The sequence below is a fragment of the Ursus americanus genome, chromosome 12 (genome assembly GCF_024610735.1).
Source record: "Ursus americanus isolate L20-20 chromosome 12, mUrsAme1.1.p, whole genome shotgun sequence".
NCBI classification, from domain to species: domain Eukaryota; kingdom Metazoa; phylum Chordata; class Mammalia; order Carnivora; family Ursidae; genus Ursus; species Ursus americanus.
This window is the reverse complement of record NC_142138.1, coordinates 44,955,875-44,976,399: the sequence shown is the minus strand read 5'-3', so window position 1 is coordinate 44,976,399 and position 20,525 is coordinate 44,955,875. Positions and strand designations below refer to the sequence as shown.

The window sequence follows — 20,525 nt, the reverse complement described above, 5'->3', positions numbered from 1 at the left end:
CCCGGAGCCTTCAGAGAGAATGCAGCCCTTGCTGACGACACCTTGACTTTAGACACCTGACCTCCAGAACTGGGAGAGCACGTTTCAACGTTCAAGCCACCAAATCTGTGGTACTTTGTTAGCGCAGCCCTGGGAAACTCACACAGACACAAAGCCCTACCTTAGCCATTCCTTGGTTGGGTGACTTAGGCAAGTTTCCGAAATTTTCTGGTGCTCAATTTCCTTAACACTAGATGGGAGAATGTAGGAATTGAATTAGTTGATACCCATAAAGTTGCTAGCTCAGTGCCTGACATGTAGATAGCACTCAGTAAATACTAATGTAGTGACTATCACCCTAGTTCTCTGTGTGGCTGGTCCATCTTGACTCAGATGTTGTGGCTTGAGAGGGACCTTCCCTGAGCACCCCCCCCCCTACTGAGAGCTGCCTTGCCAAGTCACTATCTCATTATTCTGTGTATTATCCTTATAGTACTTGTCGCAAATTCTATTTGGTTATTTATAAAACAAAAACCCTACAAATCTCTTCTCATTAGAATGTGAGTTCTGAGGGCAAGGACCTTTTCTTGTCTTCTTAATATTTAGTGACTGGCTGGCTGACTGATGACCACATAAAACCAGATGCAAAGGGCATTTAAATTGAGGGAAGAAATGAGGTTTTTTCTAAAGATCTTGAATTTTCCAAAGCAGGTAACACTCCCATCTCTAAAAATTTTCCAGAAATTCTTCAGTGATTTTATTTAAGGAAGCAAGAAATTTCCTATAACTAACCTCAGTCTATCTTCTCTTGCCAACCTGGTATGAGATAAAATCGTGGGGTCACTGTTACCACCTTAAATACTCACACATTTAGGCAGAGGTATATATACTTTTTAAAGGTGTAGTTCTGGCAGCCTCTGGCTCAGACCTGTCAGTTCCTCAGATCTTGTCATCAGCTCTAGGGTCCCAGTAACTCTTCTGCTCCCAAACGGGAGGCCAGGCTTGTTAGGATTGGAGTCGTTTGCTGTTAAATTCTACCCTCTAGTGGTAATAAAATGTCACAACTGTGCAGCATTTGGCTGCAATTCAGTCCAATTATTCCAGGAGCTTTTGATATGAAATTATTAACATTATATTTACAACCTCAGAACCAAGGGCTGTGTTTAGAGTATATAAAAAGGCAAGTGGTTTTTCTTGGCTTTGTAGAAGACTGATTAAAATTGTTAAGACATTTTATTAGTAGAGCAAATTGTCTTAACATCCTTGGACAAAAAGCTCTAAGATGCTGTGACAGTGAATGTAGGTTTTGTGTGAGAGGGGTTGGTATGGATTTGAAGTTTAACCTGTGGTAACCAAGAAGTGTCCTTGGGAAAGGTTATATTTGAATTGTGATTTGACAGCTGGAAAAAAAAGAATGGTCCAGAGGAAGCTGGTATTAGGGTGCAGCAGAAAACCGATTATCAGCATGTTAGAGATTAATGGGGAAGCCCCTGTGCCTGGGGGGTTGTGTGTGGCCAGGCAGAGTGGAGTAAGAGCTCACTTCTTCTACCAGGGAACAGCTGTGAGGCCAGAGGGGCTGGAAGGGCAGGGGTGAGCTTGAGTGAGAGAAGGTAGAAGAAGCTGACTTGAGAGAATGATGAGAGGGACAGGGCAGATTGCGTGGGTCCCATCTTTAACTTTTGCAGAGTGAGGTGGGGAACCATGTAGGGATGACATTGGCTTCTATGTTGCTAGCAGACTTTGGGGAGCAAGGGCGGGAACAGGAAGAGGAGTTGGGAGGCCGTGGGGACTATCCAGGTGAGACAGGATAGTGTGGACCTGTGACAGCAGAAGAGGTGGTGAAGAAGGGACATTCTGGTCTCATATGAAGGCGGAGTCTTCAGGATTTCCTGCTGGATGGGGTGTACATCGAGGGAAGCACAGTACTGGAGAGGGGCGCCTGGGTGGCCCAGTCGGCTAAGCAGCCCACTCTTGGTTATGGCTCAGGTGGAGATCTCCTGGTCCTGGGATGGAGCCTGGCCTCGGGCTCCGCCCTCAGGGGGGAGTCAGCTTGAGAGTCTGTCTCCCTCTGCCCTTCCCCCACTCACCCCGCACTGTCTGTGTCTCTCTCAAATAAGTAAATAAGTCTAAAAAAATAGAGATGGCATTGCCTGCATCTCAGACAGCTTGGTACACATTTGTGAGAATTTCTGTAAGAGACAAAACTAGGAGTAGCATGATTGAGTGTTGAGTAGTAAGTCAAAATTAGCTTCCCGGCAACTGGGGAGTTTTTGTTCACATTTCTCTCAGTTTCCAGATTTTCTCTATAAGTGTTAATGTTTTTATGGTAGAGTTATTTATTAAATAAAAATAGCCCCCTGTTAATCTACTTCATAAATATGCTGAAAACTTACAGTTCAATCAAAATTATGTAAAACGAATAGCTTACATGTATTAGAGCAGAAGTTCTTTTTTTTTTTTTTTTAAGATTTTATTTATTTATTTGACAGAGATAGAGACAGCCAGTGAGAGAGGGAACACAGCAGGGGAGTGGGAGAGGAAGAAGCAGGCTCATAGCGGAAGAGCCTGATGTAGGGCTCGATCCCACAACGCTGGGATCACGCCCTGAGCCGAAGGCAGACGTTTAACCGCTGTGCCACCCAGGCGCCCCTAGAGCAGAAGTTCTTAAACTGTTTGAGCTCAAGACCCCTTTTCACTCTTAAAAATTATTGAGACGCCAAAGAGCTTTTGTTATGTGAGTTTTAGCTATTGATTTATTGTATTAGAAATTAAAATATAGGAATTTAAAAAATATTTAGATAACTCATTAAAAAATAACAGTAATTATTTTTGTGAAAAATAATCATTTTCCAAAACAAAATTTAATGAGAAAAATGGCATTGAATTTTGCATTTTTGCAAATCTCTTATAGTGTCTGGTCTCCTAGAACACACCTGTATGCGATTTTGTACCACCATGCATTGGGCATGTTGGGAAATACTGGTTTCCTGAGTTAGATACTTAAAATGTTTCATTATACGATATTAAAAACTCACTTTCATTTATTATCACCACTTATCAGAAAAATCATTAAAGTATCAGAAAGCTGTCAAGCTCATGGTCGTGAATACAAGTTTCCCCAAATTCTGATTTTTCAATTGAAAGCTCAGGTTTCATCACTGACAACAAGTACTATCCATTGTTCTGGAAGCGACAGGCTCACTTCGTTCCTTTTTTTAGAAAATGCCTGCCAGATAAATACCCCATCTGAATAATCACAGTTTATCAGACATTCTTTGAAGTAAAAATGGTGTTCCATGAAAAAGTGTCTAGTTGAGCACACAGTTCCTTTCCCTCAAGACAACCGTTGTACTTGCGTCTGCGGGAGAAGGGCCGCGTGTGTGCTTCCTGTGTCATCCCACAGCATGTTAGAGACGTGGACGCAAGGGTCCAGCTGTGATTTAAAGCGAGTGACTCTTACTGCTTCATCAAGGATTTCATCAGCGAAACTGGCGATTTTTTAGAGAAATACTTAAAAACTGCTTTTTCAATATTTAAAAAATAAATTAAAAAAAAAGGTAGTTAAGAAAGTGACCCCTTATCCAGTTGGTGCCTCTCCCTTGCTTTGTGCTAAGATCCTAGCAGTGTGACCCATCATTGCTTTCACCTTATTGGTGGAAATGTCGACCCAGTGATAAAGGCAAAAAAAGTCTCAGTATTTTTTGTTAAAGATTTTATTTATTTACTTGTCAGAGAGAGAGAGCACGTGCGAACAAGCAGGGGGAGCAGCAGGCAGAGGGAGAAGCAGACTCCCTGCTGAGCAGGGAGCCCGCCCCCCGCAGGGCTCTGCCCTAGGACCCTGGGATCATGACCTGAGCCTAAGGCAGACGCTTAACCGACTGAGCCACCCAGACGTCCCAAAACGTCTCAGTATTGTTATGAAAATAGTTTTGGCTTCATGGACTCCCCAAAAGGCCCCTGCGGGCCCATAGGCTGCTCTTTGAACATCACTGTCCGAGAGGGTTTCCTGCTACTTAAGAGCTGTTATAAAGCCGCGGAAACGCTTAGCACACGAATCATCATCTCCTGTTGATCTAAATCTATATTTTATCTCTACGTGGAGTTTTTAAAAACAATAACAGTTACAATTAAAAATACCGATTATTAAGACAGAAGAGATGTTAAATTTTCATTTAAAAAAGAGAGAAGATTGAGAATCTATCCTAGAAATAAGGGCCTGTTCTTTACAACTGAGCGGACAGTGAGATCTCAGTAAATACTACCTCTGTTTCCTGTGATCGAGTCGCTCATTATACAATGCGAGGAGCTGGTCCAGAGCGGTTGCTGTTCTGCTCTGATTGCTTTGTATTCAAACCGTGAAAACCTAAAGCTTGGTGAGGCCCAGGTCTGGTTGGTGGTGGAGATGCTCAGCTTGGATACGAAAGTGCAGTCAAGGGATAAATTTACTTGAGGCAGCCTGAAATGAACATTCTCCTGGTCCGTAAGCTTTTATTAATTGCCGCCACATTTGCCCATTCTGTGCTCCCAGCGTGGGGATTAGCTGGCCAAGCTCCATCGGTCCTTTATGTCAGTGAAGATAAGGATGTGTCAGACCCTGGGAACAAGAACATGCTGTTTGGGCCTCGGAGGCAATTTCCTTTTGAGTCCCAGCTCTCTCCAGATGGCATCTAATTGTTTCTTGAATGACCTCAGTGTCCAGGCTGCAGGAACCTGGTCTGAGAGGGCATTTCACATATTTATTAGGCCATGGATGAGAACTTAACTACATAAAGCCCCCATTCACACTCTCAAAAGAGCGTTTTGTTCAGAAGCAATGATAAAGCTGATGGACTGTTTCCTGTGACCACCAGGCTCCAGTTGGATTCTCATTTTTCCCAGGCCCAGGTGGGTGTTTTTTTGAAACATCCGAGTCCATGGTGGCCCAGTCTACTCCCCTCTGTCTTCTCTGGGTCTTTGCTGGAATGAGCCCAGGCGGGACAGGGCTACATCCTCTTCTCTGCTGGTTTGCAGAGTGTTCAAGGATTGCTTGTGCAGGTGGGAGGAGTTGGGAGTCACGGGTTCCAGGAGCTTTTCCATTTGGGAACCCAGGTAGCTCACAGTCGAGAGTGGGGTGCTTCTGAGGGGCTGAAGAAGGGACCAGTCCTAATCTAGCTGCAGGGATGGCAAGCCTGGTTCACCCAATGAGGATCCTAACCCTCAAGTGGCAAGTTGTGGCTTAGGCCTCTATGGTTCTGAACTATTTGCGGGGGGCGGGGAGGGGTCCCTATATCTTTGCAATGGGGATGGATACGAACTATGTCTAGAAATATGCACGTGTGCTCCTTGTGTTTGTGGACCCAGACAGACAATCCCTGTGCTTTCTGCAAACATTCTCTGGCCCCTGTCCTGTTCAGTCATTGGCCCCAATCCTTCTGGGCATTGGAGTATTGACAATGAATAAGTCCTGAAGCCAACAGACACAGACACAGGTCACTTTAATGAGTGCTTCAGTGTTAGAGCTGGGGCCCCCCACTGGGGTAAATAAAGCAAGAGCAGTAGGCAAAGGGAGCCCTGTAGGGCCACACAGACTGAGAAACGGAGCTCGGGGGGCTCCGACGCTCCTTCTGGGCCATGTTCAACTAAGACTACATAAGGAGTAAATTTGGGAAGATCTGAATATATTTTGGGGATGATGCAAATTTCCCTTTCTTTGACCTACAGAGAAATCATGAGAGTTGCCCTTCCAGGTATTCAGTTGTTGCTGGTACAGTCCACCTGGCCTTAATAAGGGAATGTCCCAGACAGTGCCTCTGATTCTGGTCCTCTGTCTTCCCACAAAACACAATAGCCTTTGGAAATGGCCTCCAGGAACTTAAGAGGGTGCTGTTGCCTGCATGAGCAGGTTGAATGAGCCATTTGTCAGTGGTTCCCCCTAGCCTGGGAGGGGTGCTGGGTGTGGGAGCAAAACTCACTCCTACATTCAGTGGCACAGGACATTCCAACTCCATGAATCCCTCTCCCTTTTCCTGGAGGCAAAGTCATGTGTGCTTCTTCCTTGAGAACTCAAGGCAACTCAGGTCTTTAATGGAACATCCTTGCGGTAGGCTGGGAAGCACCATTAATTCCCACCCATCACTGGAACACAAGGGAACGACCCTGTTATTCATGGGCGTGCATTTAACATGTTTGCATGTAACATCAGTTTATGTTGGCTCTTTTGGAGCATTTCTCAGATAGGGAGATCATCTCTCACACATGTGAACTCCAGTAGAGCCCAGCACAATGTATTGTCTCCATCTCCAATTTTACTTAATCTCACATTGGTAAAGTAAACTCTCCACGTGATGATGTACGCTAGGAGATTTACCCCTGGGGAGGACGGGGCAGAGTAGCCTGGCCCGATGACCATGCTGGAGAAGGAAGGCCTGTCCGGGCTCTCAGTCCCTGCATCCGCTTCTCAGCACACTGGCCGCATTCACCCCGGTCACTTTGTTTACATAGTCGGGGCACATGGCTGTAGGCTGAGCTAGCTTCTCATCTTTGAGTTTATGGCCCGGGGCGCGGGGTGGGGGGTGGGGGGCGGGAGACCCCTTCTTCTGCTCTGGTTTGAAAATCCCCAGGGAAGGACTCTGATTGGTCTAACTTAGGTCCCTTATGTCCACTCCTGAATCATTCAGTGTTCAGAATTCCAATTGGCTCATACATCCAAAATAAGTATGAATGCGCATGTCACAGGGTAAAGCTTGTAAACGTAATAACCACTAACTGCTATTTACATCGTTTTTTCCCCCTGAAATTTCAGGATCAGAAGTACAACGAGCTCTATTTCTAGTTGTCTCTGTCTCCTTGGGGTACATATGTGAAGTATTGACATGAGCGGTAGGTTGTGCAGAGAGATTTTCTTTTTGGCCTTTTCAAACCCTGGACTCATCTTTCTCTAGTTTTCTCCTACGTGCTGGATACCCATTGCCTCCCAGTTTGTCAGATGCATGCTGTTATAGAGAAGTCGTGGGCAGTGGAGCAGAGGGGCCGTGGATTCCCCTTATAGTTTGGCCTTGGAAAAATTCCCACATCTGCTGTCACAAGTACCCCGAGCCTGAGGCTCCTGTGTTGTTCTCAGAGACTGGTGCAGCTGGGTCCCTACCACTCTCCCTTCCTCCATCCTGCCCTCCCGCTCCCCTGGGTACACACTGCAAGGCCAGGAATTGTATTGTCCTAACAAAAGGAGCCCATTGTCCCACCTCGGGCACCAGGATCGTTGATGGTCTGGATGTCACTTCTGTAGGCGGCATTGTGCTTGGCACCTGAGTATTTTAGGAAGTGAAGAAACTGGTAATCAATATGGTCCTTTCCACGCAGCACTCCATGTGATTTTCCTAGAGGAATACACCTAGATGGTGTTTCTCTACACACCAAGGCGGTCCCTGAGCCCGCAGTCATGCTCTGTGCTCTAGGGCTTTGCTAACTCCTGGCTCTTTGCAGATTCTCCCTCAGCATGCATCTGTCCATGTCCTGCCCTTTCCCATCAGTGATGAATGAGAATCTCTGATGGGTATTTTGGATGAGACCTGCCGCCTGTTGCTAAGGCTTTCTGTCCCTTAGTGGGAGGGCAGGGCTGTTGGTGCAGCCATGATTCTGCCTTTGGGATTTGCACTAGATAAGGTACTCTAGGCAACCAGGTGCTAGCCCTGCTTCCATTATCACCTCCCATTGATCCAGCCGTTTGGATTCAGCGTTGGTTTAATCATTAACTCTGAGTACTGTTTGATCTCACATGTGACATGGAGATGATAATACGTGTCCCTGGTGTTAGGTATTAAAGAAGACACTATGGTGAATGTTCTCTGTATAAGTGCTGGCTCTGGTGGGGGGGGGGCTTGCAGGGGGTGGGGGGGAGTGAGGGCAGCTGCTGCTGAGAGATGGGGTGCCTGTGCCAACGCAGCCCTGTGTCTGTGGAGGGGGAGGGTGGCTGAGAGCGCTTCTGCCATCAGCAGTGACGCACAGCGTGTGGGCAAGCAAGGCCCTTGCACCAGCTGGGGAAGGGTTCCCCTTCTCTAACAGTGGTTAAAGCTGCCCCAAAGGCAGGAAGGAAAGTGGCAGTGCAGGTCAAGGCTTTCTGTCTCCTCCTCTCGCCGTCCACAGCCCTGCCAGGGCCTAATGGGTATGGTGGCTGCAGGCTTTGCCTGCCTTTGCTCACATCCCCGGTGACCAAGGTTTTCCCCTCCCTCTTCTCTCCACTTGAACAAAAAGATCAGGGAGGACCCTCAGAAGCCGCATCTTGAAGAACCACTGAACACCCTCTGGATCAGTGGGGATTTTTAGGTCACATCACTCTTTGAGAAATGGGTAAAAGCCATGTCCTCCTCACCTCAGTGAACAGATACTCAGCTGCTTGTATACAATTTCCAGTAGCTCATAGAAGCCCCACTCCACCCCCAGCTTAACAACGCCTAACCTGGCCTGCTTCTCCTAGCTCTTTGGGTAGGCGGCAGAATTGTCCAGTATGTCACTGATGATAAGGCCCATGATCAGTTTATGACCATGAAAACAAGATATCTTCCCACCGAAATATTTCACTTAGGTGGCTGGAATTTGCTTGAAAACAGAAGGGATGAAGAAAACCATTTTCTGATGGACTTTGGCCAGCTTTCAAGGCTGGACTGAGTGTAGTTGGTTCTGACTGCATGTCTCACCTGGTGCCGACCCCACCACGCACCCCAGGATTCTTGCCCTCTCGGGCGTTCCTCGATGCCTGTTTCATCCACTCAGACATTTGGTGGCCTAAGGAGGAAGAAGGGCATGGAGTGGCATTAGAAGAATGCAGTGTAACTCTGGCAATTCCTGCCGCTCGGGGTGAGAGAGGAGAAGGGGCATAGAGGTGGAAGGCAGAATCTGGGTGGATACTGAACGTCTAGAGAGGGAGGCTGGGCAGAGCAGGCAGAGCACCCAAGCGTCTATACCAGGCCCTGTTCTACTTCTAGAAATGGCTGGTATCAGAGTAGCTGGTAATACAGGCCAATGAAGAGTGAAGGAGTCAGGCACTCAGGAGGTGGTCCTCTGGGGACTCTAGACTCCTGGGGAGGGTCTAGTCCTAGAGCAAGACCCTGGAGGCTAGGCAGGGGGGCGAGGCAGGACGGGACATCCAGGCAGGACGCAGGCTGAAGCCCAGCTCTGCAGCAGCCAGCTCGGTGTGCGGGCAACGCAGAAGGAGGGGTGCGAGCCGGGGCTACGGGATCCCCAGTCAGACTGGCCGGGACGGGGTGGGATAGCGAGAGCTCGGTAGTTGTGGTTGGACCAGGAGTTCCTCTGGGTGAGGGCCAAGTAGGCAGATGCTGTGGACATACATGCTGCCTGTTAAACAAGTCTCCAAACGACAACAGCTCCGGAGTAGAAAATCATCTGAGACATCTGAGCAAGTGTGATTAAAGCCATATGTGCAATTTTAATGTGGGATCTTACAGTTTGAAGGCTAAAAATATTTTAAGACTGAGGCAACTCTTAAACTCCTCATCGCTCTCTGGCTTTCATGATTCTAGAGTCACCGCCGTACCCGCCTGCCGGTCGATGGCTCAGGTTGGAGCTGGCCGTGTTCTTGTGGGGGGCGTGGCCCCTGGGGCCTGACAGTTGGGTGAGATCAGGCATAGGCCCCGCAGGAGGACCGAACAGGGAGGGAAGCTCACATTCGCTGAGTGCCTCTCTACGTTGGGTGCCCAGCTCTTTATGTGTTTGTCTCACCTGGTCAACACAAAGACCTGGTAAATTGGAGGAGGAAACTGAGGCTCAGCGAGGTTAAGAGATTTCCCAAGGTCACCCAGCTTGCTAGTGGTACAGTGAAGACTTGAGCCCACCCTGGCTCTCCTTCTAACCTGCTACGTCCCAGCATCACTTCTGAGACATGCAAATCTGTGTCTCACAGCTCAGTTTTGGAAGATGTCATTTTGCAGAAGTGCTTACGAGATGGGTGAGCCAGGGGCAGCGGCGATGGGAGACGGCGCCGCTGGTCCTGGCTGGTGGGCCTTCCTGGTGTTTGGCTTTGCAGATGCCCCTGGGCCCCCTTCCGCAGCTCTGAACAGAAGGGGCGTCTGAGGGCCATTTGTGGTCACTAGAAGTTGCTGGGATAGCTCACACTTATTAAGTGGCAGGAAGGAGAAAGAAAAGTGCATGTAAAGAAAAGAAAACGTAGGGGCTACAATAACCGGGAAAGCAAATGCCTGCTCAGGGTGAGGTGCGCGTGCGCCGTAAGGGTAGAGTGGATGGAAGCGTGGGGAGTCTAGGTCGTCTGGGATGAGTAAGACTCCCAGGGCTGTATGGATGGGCTTCAGGGGACAAGGTATCCCCTAAAATTACACGTAAAACATGACAGTATGTGTCTTCGCTAGGGGAGGTGGGTCGATGCTTCTCATGGGCTCTGAGGAAAGACGGAGCCCGCTGGACACTGTCTGAGCCTGCTGGGGGGGACGCTGGAGTTATGCTCCATCCTTGTTCTTTTCGTTTTGCCTTAACGCTAAAAACAGAGAATTGGGCTCGTGTAACCTAGGATTTCTGGGGTGATATCAGGAAGTAGGTGGTGGTAGAGGGACGTATGAGATGGAATTGTATGTGATAGAGCAAGAAAGCAAAGTCCGGGCTGGGCCCTCACCTGGTTTAGCTCCACCTGGTCAATTCTACAATTTTAATAGCCAGTTAGAGAAATGGAAGTTTGGGGGGGGGGGCATAAGACCCAGTAGAGGGAAGTGTGTTTGTGAGTACTGCCCTTAGTTCCTTTGTTGGTGTGCTAGGCAGATCAATACCCCTTCTGGACAGAGGCCACTTAGCAGCCATAGTCTCAGCCCCGTGAGGAATTTGGGGGACTGTCAGAGATGTGCACAGCAAACACTCTTCAATGCACCCTCTGTATTCCCCGGCACAAGTGAACATCTTGTCCACAGCAATACATGAAGTGGCCCCGAGAGCCAGGCCAGTGTTTCCCACCGTCCACCTGCCGAGTCTAGGGTGCATTCCCTTTTTGAGCAAGAGATAAACTGCATATGCATATAGGAAAATGTGTCCAATGGTCTTTGGCGGCTTATGTAGCTGCTGAGTCTGGCGTGAGGGGAAGGGGACTTCCTCCCTGATGGCCTCTCCTCATCCTCAGTGGTCTCCCAGCAAATTCTCCTTAATCTCTGAGGTCCCGCGGCTTTTATGGGAGGGTGGGTGCTCTGAGCCGCAGGAGCTCCTCCCCCACCACTCTGCCTCCCTCCAGGTTTACTGTGCTCAGAATCATGCAGCCGGGCCAGATGCCTGGGAAGCTTTGGGAGACAGGGTTGCAGAGAAACACACGTTTTCTGGCCCAGGGCTTCCCAGGTATTTGCCTTGCTGCTTTTCAAAGGGCCGAACCTGCAGAGGGCGGTCTTGGATATTTAGGATTGGGCCAATCCAGGTTAACCTTCCCTGCTTCCTAGGACACCAGGGGAAATGGAAGTGGCGGTAGTATGGGTTTACCCCCTGGCTCATTATCGCTATTTTGTTCACCGAGAGTCTGATCCCCGGGGTTTAGTGGGGGCAGAAAGCCGGGAGAGAGAGATCTTGCTGGCGAGGTGGAGCCTCAGTCGTTGCTATGAGAGGCTGAGCTGTTTGACCTCCGCGACTAGTGTTCAACCCTTGACTGATGCTCTGAGTGCGTCCCTGTGGGCCGGGATGAGCCAGGCCTTGTAGCCTTGGACCAGTGCTCTCTGGTGACAGCATGCGGTCCTTGGACTGTGGGCCAGTGACCAAGAGCACCTCAGTGCACATAAGGCTTGATGCCTTGATTCTGGGCTGGCTCTGGGGAGGAGAGTGGCGGAGTGTTGGCAGCTTTGTTTCCCCGGTTGCCCTCAAACAGGTAAAAGCAAATACCTGGTAGGCACCTCTTTCTCCTCACAGACCTCTCTCCCGCTGTCAGGTCAAAGAGGGCCTCGCTGGGAGCCTGATCTTCTAGTGAGGACGGTAGCTGTCTAGGAGAGGGACTCTTGCACGCTTTCAGCTTCTCTCAACCCAAGGGCTGCTGCCGACAGGAAGCAGTATCTGTGGGATATGGCTGGCAGGCAGCTCCTGTTTCCATGGTTACTAAATAGGGCCGGTTAGTATTAGGGCTGCCCAAGGAAAAAATGGCATTGAGCAGGGGCCTTCCTCTGGCGTGCTTTAACCCTCTTCCCAGATGGGGTGGACAACATTTGACCTGGAGGCATGGGAATCTCCCTCAAGGTCTACCTGGCGGCCCTGGACTGGCTTTTTTCACAGGTGTGTCCCTTGGTGCAGAGGAACAAGTCTTCCAGGTGGCCAGAGGGGGGCGCTAGAGAGCACAGTTTCCCCAGAGTTTTGTGTGCTGCCCAGCACTGCTCCCTCTCCACCAGTCCCTGGGGCTGCACTAGACATGCTGACCCCTGTCCTGAGAAGAGCACGGTGTGTAGAAAACTCTGAATCCAAATTTGGTCCTAAATCACATGAACCAAATCATCAGAGAGTGACCCCCTGCCCCAGGTCACCACCTTTTTATGAGGCTGTGTGAGTAACAGGTTTAATTATAAGACATTAAGAAAATCTCTTATTTGTGTTTCCATGTGATTAAAGTACCAGGTTCTGCAATCACAGGCTGGAGTCCCTGTCCTTTGTCCGTTCTCTGCTGAGTGACATGCTGTCCTAGTCTTCTGTTTCTTTGTAACTGGAAGAGAATAACCACTGTTGGGAAGAACGTGGGAGAATTGATCAGTATGGATGCAGATATTGAAAAATATAACAAGTCAGTGAAGGGCACTTTGCAAATTCACACAATTATCATCTTTAGTTGCAACAACATGTTATTTTAGTCTCCTTCCTTGGCCATTTCAGGAGTAGTTTATTAAAACCTTTGAGTGCTGTTTCCGAAATTATTTTTGGTGTGGAATAAAAAAATTAAAAAGTGACAGGGCGCCTGGGTAGCTCAGGTGGTTGAGCATTGGACTCTTGGTTTCGGCTCAGGTCAGGATCTCGGGGTTGTGAGGTCGAGCCCCATATTGGGCTCTGCGCTCAGTGGGGAGTCTGCTTCTCTCCCTCTCGCTCTGCCCCTCCCCACCGCTCGTGCACAGGCTCACTGTCTCACGCTCTTTCTCTCAAATTTTTTTTTAAAAAGTGCTTAGGAAACAGTTATCTAATAAGATTAGGCCATTCTTTAATCCTGACAAGCAATTCTTTGGGCATTTGGGGGACATTCCTTAAACAGAGAAAGCCTCAAGTGACAAGAGCCATGATTCTGCAGTGACCTGAGGATCTTTTGTGTTGCTTTTACCCTGGCCCCAGAGCACTTGATGACATAATTCTCAGTCATTTACAAGTCTGAATTATTTGTATATTTCTTTCAGGAGTGCATTTCATTCAGACTTTCTGAGGGGAGGGTAGGAGTTCAGAGGCTTTGGCCAATCTCTCTGAATTTTTGTGTGGGATTTAAGGAGCTGCTTTCTTTACTGGGGATGGCGCTTTTTGTAGCCTCTTGGGGGAGTTTCTTAGCCTGGTGGAGTGCATTTCCTGCCAAAGGGGATGAGCCGGTGAAAACTGGGCCCCTTACCTGGTGGCTGTAGGCCTCATGGATGAGTCATCCCCACAGGCCATGGGCCCTGACTGCTCATGTGGACTTACCTTTGAACCCTTTCTAATAGAAATCAGGGCAAACAGCAAATGCTTGCTTGTGGATACAGTATATGGCTCTTGGAGGACCGCATCGATCCACTAACTGAACCTTCTCCAAGGGCGCCATGAACTCCACCACCCTTGATGCTTGCTTCCAGGTTCTTGGGTGGACTTCCCCGGACTGAGGAGCCCCCAGGACTGCATATCTGGCCTCCAAAATCACAGAGGACAGGGACTGAGGGAGCACAAAGGAAGTCAGCTTCCCCTCCCCCATCATTCCTGTGGTGACAGACCCTCTATACCTCTGTCCCTGCATCCCGTGTATTTATTAGGCTGCCCCTCTGCCCCTTCAGGCCGTGTTCTAGCACAGAGGCCGCTCCCAGGCATTGAACAAACAAGTCTCTATTTTTACAGGCCGACTCGACCTAGTCCAAAGGCCGAGGCCTCCTGAGGATTTGACACTAATCCTGTTGGCTATTTCTCATACCTCCCTCATGCCTCATCTGGTGTTGTTCCTTTCTGGACTGAATAGGTTCTGTTTTTTCCTCATTACAAGTTTCTGCCTGTGTGAAGTTTCAGAAAGCTTCAGGACACATTCCAGTTTTGAGTGGCTGAAGCCGTAGAAAGGTAACGTTTGGAACAGTAGGAGAGGAAGAGCTACAGGCAGAAACCTGGGTTTGCTAAAAACCCGAAGTGTTGAGCATTGACTCTGACTGGAATGCAAGAAGAGAAGCATTCCCCTGAAGGTCACAGGAGGCTCTTGGTGGGGGCAAGGGCCTCTTAGCACAGGAGAATGGCTTGGCTGCGTGGGCCACCTGGTCTGAGTGCTGGGTTTGGGTTAGCCAGAGAGGACAACCGAATGGCGTGTTCAAAGTGCAGGAAAGAGACGAAGTGAGACAGAGTTGAGTCAGGAGAGGGTGTGCAGCCTGACCCTCCAGCCTCTCAACAGACGGCTCGGCCAGGTGGGATGGTATGGGGTGCCCAGGGTGTTTGCCGACAGACTTGCTAATTAAACACCAGAGGACCTATTGCCCACAGTGAGGGCTATGCCAGCATTATCAGCCGCAAACTGGCTGCCAGGAGCATTCTAATTAAAAATAAACAGTACTGTGGGTGGGCCGGGAGAGTGGGGACAGGGACCCTGCCCCTGTTTCTTCAGACTTCCAGGATTGGTCCTAAGGAAAAGTCACACCCCAGTCGCCTTTTAGGTCCTTTTCTCAGAGGAGCCTTTGTCTCATCACAAGGTGGTGTGATGGGTGCTTCCTTAACCCTTAGCTGCTGGGGTAACAAGCCAACAGATAAAGCGTCCAGGAGCTGATCGCCTGGTGCCCCAGCCCTGGGAAGGACAGGCTGCCTGAGAGGGATAATGATTTCTGCTGGGTCTCTAAATTGAGGGGACAGCTAAAGCCCAAAGCTCTTCTAAGAGAGGTTAGAATTTCATCAGAAAGCAAGTCTGGTCACATGAGAATTTCTGGCACTGTGTGCATGGCAGGCTGGACACGAGCCTGCCAGAATTGAACGAGTGGATCGTATTGGCTTCGGCGGAGGGGAAAAGTCCCAGCCTGGCCTGCGAGAAGGAGCGAGCGGCTCACTCCCCCGGCCGGCCACTGGACTACGGGCAGGAGCAGCAGAGCTGCCGCGGCGGGGCTGGGGCTCTGACGCCCGAGCCCCATTTCTTTTAGCCCCCCCCCCCCCGAAAAGTGTGTGGTCCAGGGACTGGACACTGAAAGATGCCTAAGGAATGCAATGCCTTCCACGCCCTGTCGGCAGCCCTGTGCTGCTTCTACCACCGCAAGTCGTTCCTCGGAGCCAAGGTAGGTGTGGTTTTGAGATAAGATGCATTGGAGATTCTTTTGGGAGCCTTGAAAGCTTTAGTCTTCTAAAAGGCACCAGAAAAAGTTTGTGGCCTGCTGGCTGTAAAAACAGGCACTTTCTTTGGCTGGTAGATCTTGCTAAGCCCCTAGTGATGTGCTTCCCCCTGGAAACAGAATCCAGCTGCACAGAATGAGGCTCCAAGTGTGCGTTTGGGGAAGAAGCTCTGTTTTTCAGGACGCTTCCCGTCTCCTTGGGTGGAAATTCTATACCAAAGTCACTCAGTACGAAGGACCTATTTTTCTTCTTTCTCTCTTTGTATCTGTCCTCCCTTGTTCGCCGTGGCTGTGAGCTGGCTGAGCCGCTCTCCGCTGAACCTGCTGGGGCATTATGTCAGTGGTGTATGTCACATGCAGAAACCACCAAATACCGCCTTTCCAATCCCAGCCGGGTTCCAGAACGCTTCAGTGTTTGGAACTGTCTTGTCTTTACTGCTCTCATGTTGAACCTTTGTTACAAGACACCAGTGCCAAAAGGTTTTGCGTAATATGTCCTCACACTATTTATTTTGATGAAAATACTCAAAGAACCTCATTTGACTAATTCAAGACAAGACCCGTGTTCTCTGTTGCCTGCCTGTGACCACACTAAGAATGAAGACGAGTACAGACTCTCATCGATCCGTGGGTTTGTCTGCCTCGGGAAAATTCTGTCAGCCCTTATTGCCTTATTCACGGGGGTAGGAATCTAAAGCCCCCGTGACATTCCTCCCACCCGGATGGTGGAGCTCTGTCTCCCGAGGGACTGACCGACTTCGTGCGACTGGAAAAGCTTCAGCAGGTTACGATGTGCTGCTTCCGTCTCAATAATGCTGAAAAGAAAAGAACTCTCAGGAAAGATGTAACAGGAAAACCTGCTAAAGGGAGAAGAAGGCCATTGTAGAAAAACAGACACCGAGTGAGAAGAGGTTAGGCTTCCTCCGATGTTATTGCCCTGTTGGAGTGTTCAGAGCAGCAGCGTTCTAACCACTTAGCAAAGTTCATTTTTGTCTCTTTGTCAGGGAGTTTGGAGGGGGATGAGCAATTAATCGTCAGTTAAAAGTGTTTCCTCCCTGATTGAAGAGCCCCTTTCTGTCCTGGAGCCCAGTGGGGTGATATGAGGACCATGTGGCTTCTGGCCTAAATATGGATCATTCTAGCGTCGGGTAGATGAAGTCATGCCGTTAATGGTATTTTAAAGCTGTCAAAGATAGACCAGGAGGTCCCAAAGGGACCGTGTGCTTCAGATTGGCAGTAGGTTTTCACTCTAATGGAAGTCCTTCCACAAGCCAGCTTCTGCTAATTCAGAAAAGTGCAACTCAGCATCGGTATGTGAGGAAACAGCCCCTAAATACCTGGGTCTGAGGGAGACGAGATTCTGTTTGGGTGCCCCTGTTCCTCTGCTGTTATGTCCTTCAAGGCCTATACAGAAAGGCCACAGTGATATATGGGCTACAGCCGTCCCTCAGCTTCTCCCTCCCTGGCCTCCCCTGACCACTCTGGGGGCGGTGACTGGTCACAGAAACACCTCCTTTCCACCCGGGCTTCCCACGTCACCCCCAGTTTGGTGCAGAGAGAGGACCCGACTTGCTCGCTCACCAGACACTGGTGAGCTTCCAGACCCAGCTTAGGGTCTCCCACCGAGCCCCGAGGCGTGCTCCCCTGCCCTGTTTCGCTTCGGTAGTTACCTGGGAGGGAAAGTCCTCCTGGGCTTAAATCCCTGCCAGAGTCGCCCCAGTGATAATGCTGCTTCGCTTTATTGACTCCGGCTTTAATTAGGGGTTTCAGGTCTTGCCGCTCATAATTAGTTTCCGCTGTAATTAGGGTTTCAAAATTAAATTGGGATTGATTGCCTGATAGCAAAGCGGAAATACAGCTCCAGTTCTTGACCGTGTATGCTGCTTCCCTTGGCATGAATTTCTCATACCAAAAATAACACTCTGGTAGCCATGGTAACTTTCCATTTGGTCTAATCCATATCATCTCGGGAGAAACTAGAATGTTATTAATAGTGTTTGTTGTATGGGAAGAAAACTAAAAATATAAAAGCTCCTTCATTACATAGGAGACCAATCACACTGGCACTTTGAGGGAATAAAATCTTACTTGCAGAGATTTGCTGGAATTTGGAATGTATTTAGGGGCCTCGTGTGGACTTGCATACAAAGGCCCTGGAGAGGAGAGAGACCGGGATGGGGGAGCAAAAATGGAGAGGAGAATTAAGGGTATGCAGTCCTCACTGGCCCCCAGGGAACTGAGCCCAGAGATGAGATGTTCCAGCCACGTTGAGGGTCGTGACCTTAACATCCTGGGCGAGAAACGGAAAGGCTGTTTTGCTTATGCCCAGTGGAAAAGAGTTTGGAGTGAAGATGTTATTGATCCATAACATTACTGGGGCACATTCAAGTTCAAAAGTCCCTGAACATCAAATGCAGTAGCCCATCCATGTGTAAGCACTCTTTGGTGGGGGGGGGGTGATAAATGACAGTGGAGGCACGGCCCCCCTACTTTGAAGGACTTACTACAAAAGCAGCAGGTCATGATGTCATTTCGTTACATTTGCAGAAGTCTTTGCAGCTTCCTTGTGAGGTCCTTCACAAGGAGTGCAAGTGAGACTCTTCCTGGAGTCTCAAAATGAGCGCTCCAAGTTGGCAGGGCACTAGTTTACCCCTCCCCACAGGGGAGAAACTGAGGCTCAGAGAAATTACCTACCCAGAACCATTTAGTGGGGCACCAAGGGTAGAAACCAGGTTCTACCTTCATCTGGCTTCAAGACCCATGTCCTTTCTACGATACCATGTTAAGACCATTGAAATCTAAAATGAGATGATATTGTATATATTAATACTTTCGCACACAATGCGGTTGGGGAAAAACAGTGCCAAGCTCGGGGGGATGTCGAACTGCTTTTCAGAGAACAGGTAATCTGTTCTAGGTCCCTCGTGAACCCCAGAAGGAATTTGGTGTGCAGCACGGTAGATCCCGTTTCTAGAACTGGCAGTAAGAACAAACCTCCACTTCTTGTCCCCGTGTCTCTGATTTTTCTTGTGTGGGGACAGGGGGAAAGGAGCTGAATTTTGCCAGCCTTACCAGCGGTCACCCCTGAGGAGGAGCAGTATGGCTTTAACCCGAGTTACCTGGCAGGTACAGAGTAGCCACATTTCTGAAGGAGCCTCAACAGAGTTTGGAATACAGAGTCAGTGGATGAATGAGCCACCGAGTCTTGGCTAACCAGCCGCTAAGTCCAGTGGCAGTGGTCTTATCAATGAGAAGTCATGGCTAGAAGGCAATGGGTTTTAAGCATATGCTTTCCCACACATAGATTTGATCATCTTTGTGGCCATCAAGCGCTCTATAGTGGAAAGAGCTGAAATCGGGCTGTTGCTACTGTTGTGTTTTGTTTTGCTTTCAGTTGTTTCCTTTGCCCCCCACAGAAAGGATTTGGAGCCTCTCTGAATGCACATTACAGCCCAAGGTGTCCCATCTGCCATCCCTTGAGGGTTGGATTCCTGGAACTTGTTTTCATTAGAAACTGCCTTCCTGTGTGAATGTGGTAGAGCTGAGGTCCTGCTTGCCTTCGCTGTGGCCAGTCCCGTGGTCTCTTTGCTGTTGTGACAGCTTGGGCACTAGTCCTCCACCCTGGTGTGGACGATGGCCTCAGCTGTCTTAGGGGGGCTGATGCACCATCATCATGAACTGTGCAAGGTGGAAAAAGCCACCCGGGAGGTGTGTTTCCAAGGTGACTCAGCCTCTCCTCATGGAGGCTGCTAGTTGCTCATTTATCTCTCCTGCCTCCCCCCCCCCCCACCAAAAAAAAAAGCCTAGCGCAGCTTTTTTTTTTTTTTTTTTTTTTTTTTAAAGAGACCTAAATGCATTCCATTGGCATCTGGGAGCTTGAGGAATCTGGTTTCAGCATCAGGGAAAGGAAGGACATGCCTGATGGCGGCTGGGTCCCAGCATCCCCTCTCCGCAGACCCCGGAGCTTGGATCCCTGCCGAGGCCTTGTTTTTGTTGGAGAGACGTGGGTGGGAAGCAGAAATGAGACTGGGATCCTGGGAAAATTCTGTTAGTGGGTTTATCACCTCCAGGACTAAAGAGAAAGGGACCTGTGCCAAACGGGGGCGGAGGGGGGGGAGAACGCTGGAGAGTCAGGGTGCTCGGGCCACAGAGATCTTCCTGCTCTGCCACGTGAGAGGTCCACAGTACGTGGAGGCCCCAGGGCCCTGTCACTGGGTTTGAAGATGTCAGAGACAGCTCTGGGGTCGTTTAGCTGATGCACATTTGGGATGTCTCCAAGCCAACAGAGGAAACTGGGGCTGCCCTGGTTGGGAATGGGAGGGGCGGGGCAGGGCGAGGAGGGGTGCCTCATGAGTTCGGACTGCGGCTTCTCTGTCCTATCTGGATCGCCACTGCATGTCCACAGCCCCAGGGGCTACTGTTGGAATCTGGCTCCAGCCATGAGAACATTGCAGCTTATTTTTCTGGCTTACAAAGACCTACGATCAGGCTTTTAGTTTGTATAGAGAACAGCTCTCCTCAGGGTCCACTCTGAAACACGTGTGCTGTCACAGAAGCAGTTCTGCACAGAGAACCAAGGGGCTAGAATCCCAGTTTCTTAATAAGATGGAATTTGAGAGACCCGGGGGCCAGCCTCCTCCTTACAGTGGGGGCTCCTCCCGCACCCCGGTGTGTGTGCCGAGGAGCTGCTGGACGCTGGGGACACGTGCAGGCTCCTGCCCTGAAGGAGCAGTGCCGTGTCCACCGGGGAGATGGGTGTGCAGGGGACTCCGCCGTGCCTGGCGGGCGCCAGGCAGGCCGAATACTCGGCCAAGGCTTTCCTCCAGCCCTGGGGCAGGGAGCTTCCTGGAGGAGGTAACACTGAGCGGCTGCTAAAGGAGCAGTAGGCGGAGGATGCATGGGCCAGAGAGAGAGAGAGAGCGCCTCATGCACTGGACCTCGGGCCGCAGTCGGGAGCGGAAGGAGAGACGGTGGGCGAGCGGACAGCGCAGGCCAGCGGGCCCCGTGAACAGTGTGGCTGGGGGAGCAGGGGCAGGTCTGGGGCCCGGTCCCTTTGCGGGTAGCACGAGCTCAAGAAGC

At 49.8% G+C, this 20,525-nt stretch overlaps 1 protein-coding gene across 5 annotated transcripts in view; it reads left to right on the top strand.

The window, feature by feature from the left end:
- Nucleotides 1-20,525, top strand: part of BCAR3 (BCAR3 adaptor protein, NSP family member) — a 130,893-nt gene that overhangs the window by 64,176 nt on the left and 46,192 nt on the right. The window contains exon 1 of one of the 5 annotated variants that reach the window (XM_045801758.2): nt 15,177-15,392. The exons of the other annotated variants lie outside the window; for them this stretch is intronic. Within the exon in view, the coding sequence (XP_045657714.2) occupies nt 15,309-15,392 (84 nt within the window). The 5' untranslated portion in view covers nt 15,177-15,308. Of the gene's footprint in view, nt 1-15,176; nt 15,393-20,525 lie in introns of those variants that run through there. 5 annotated transcript variants of the gene reach the window in all.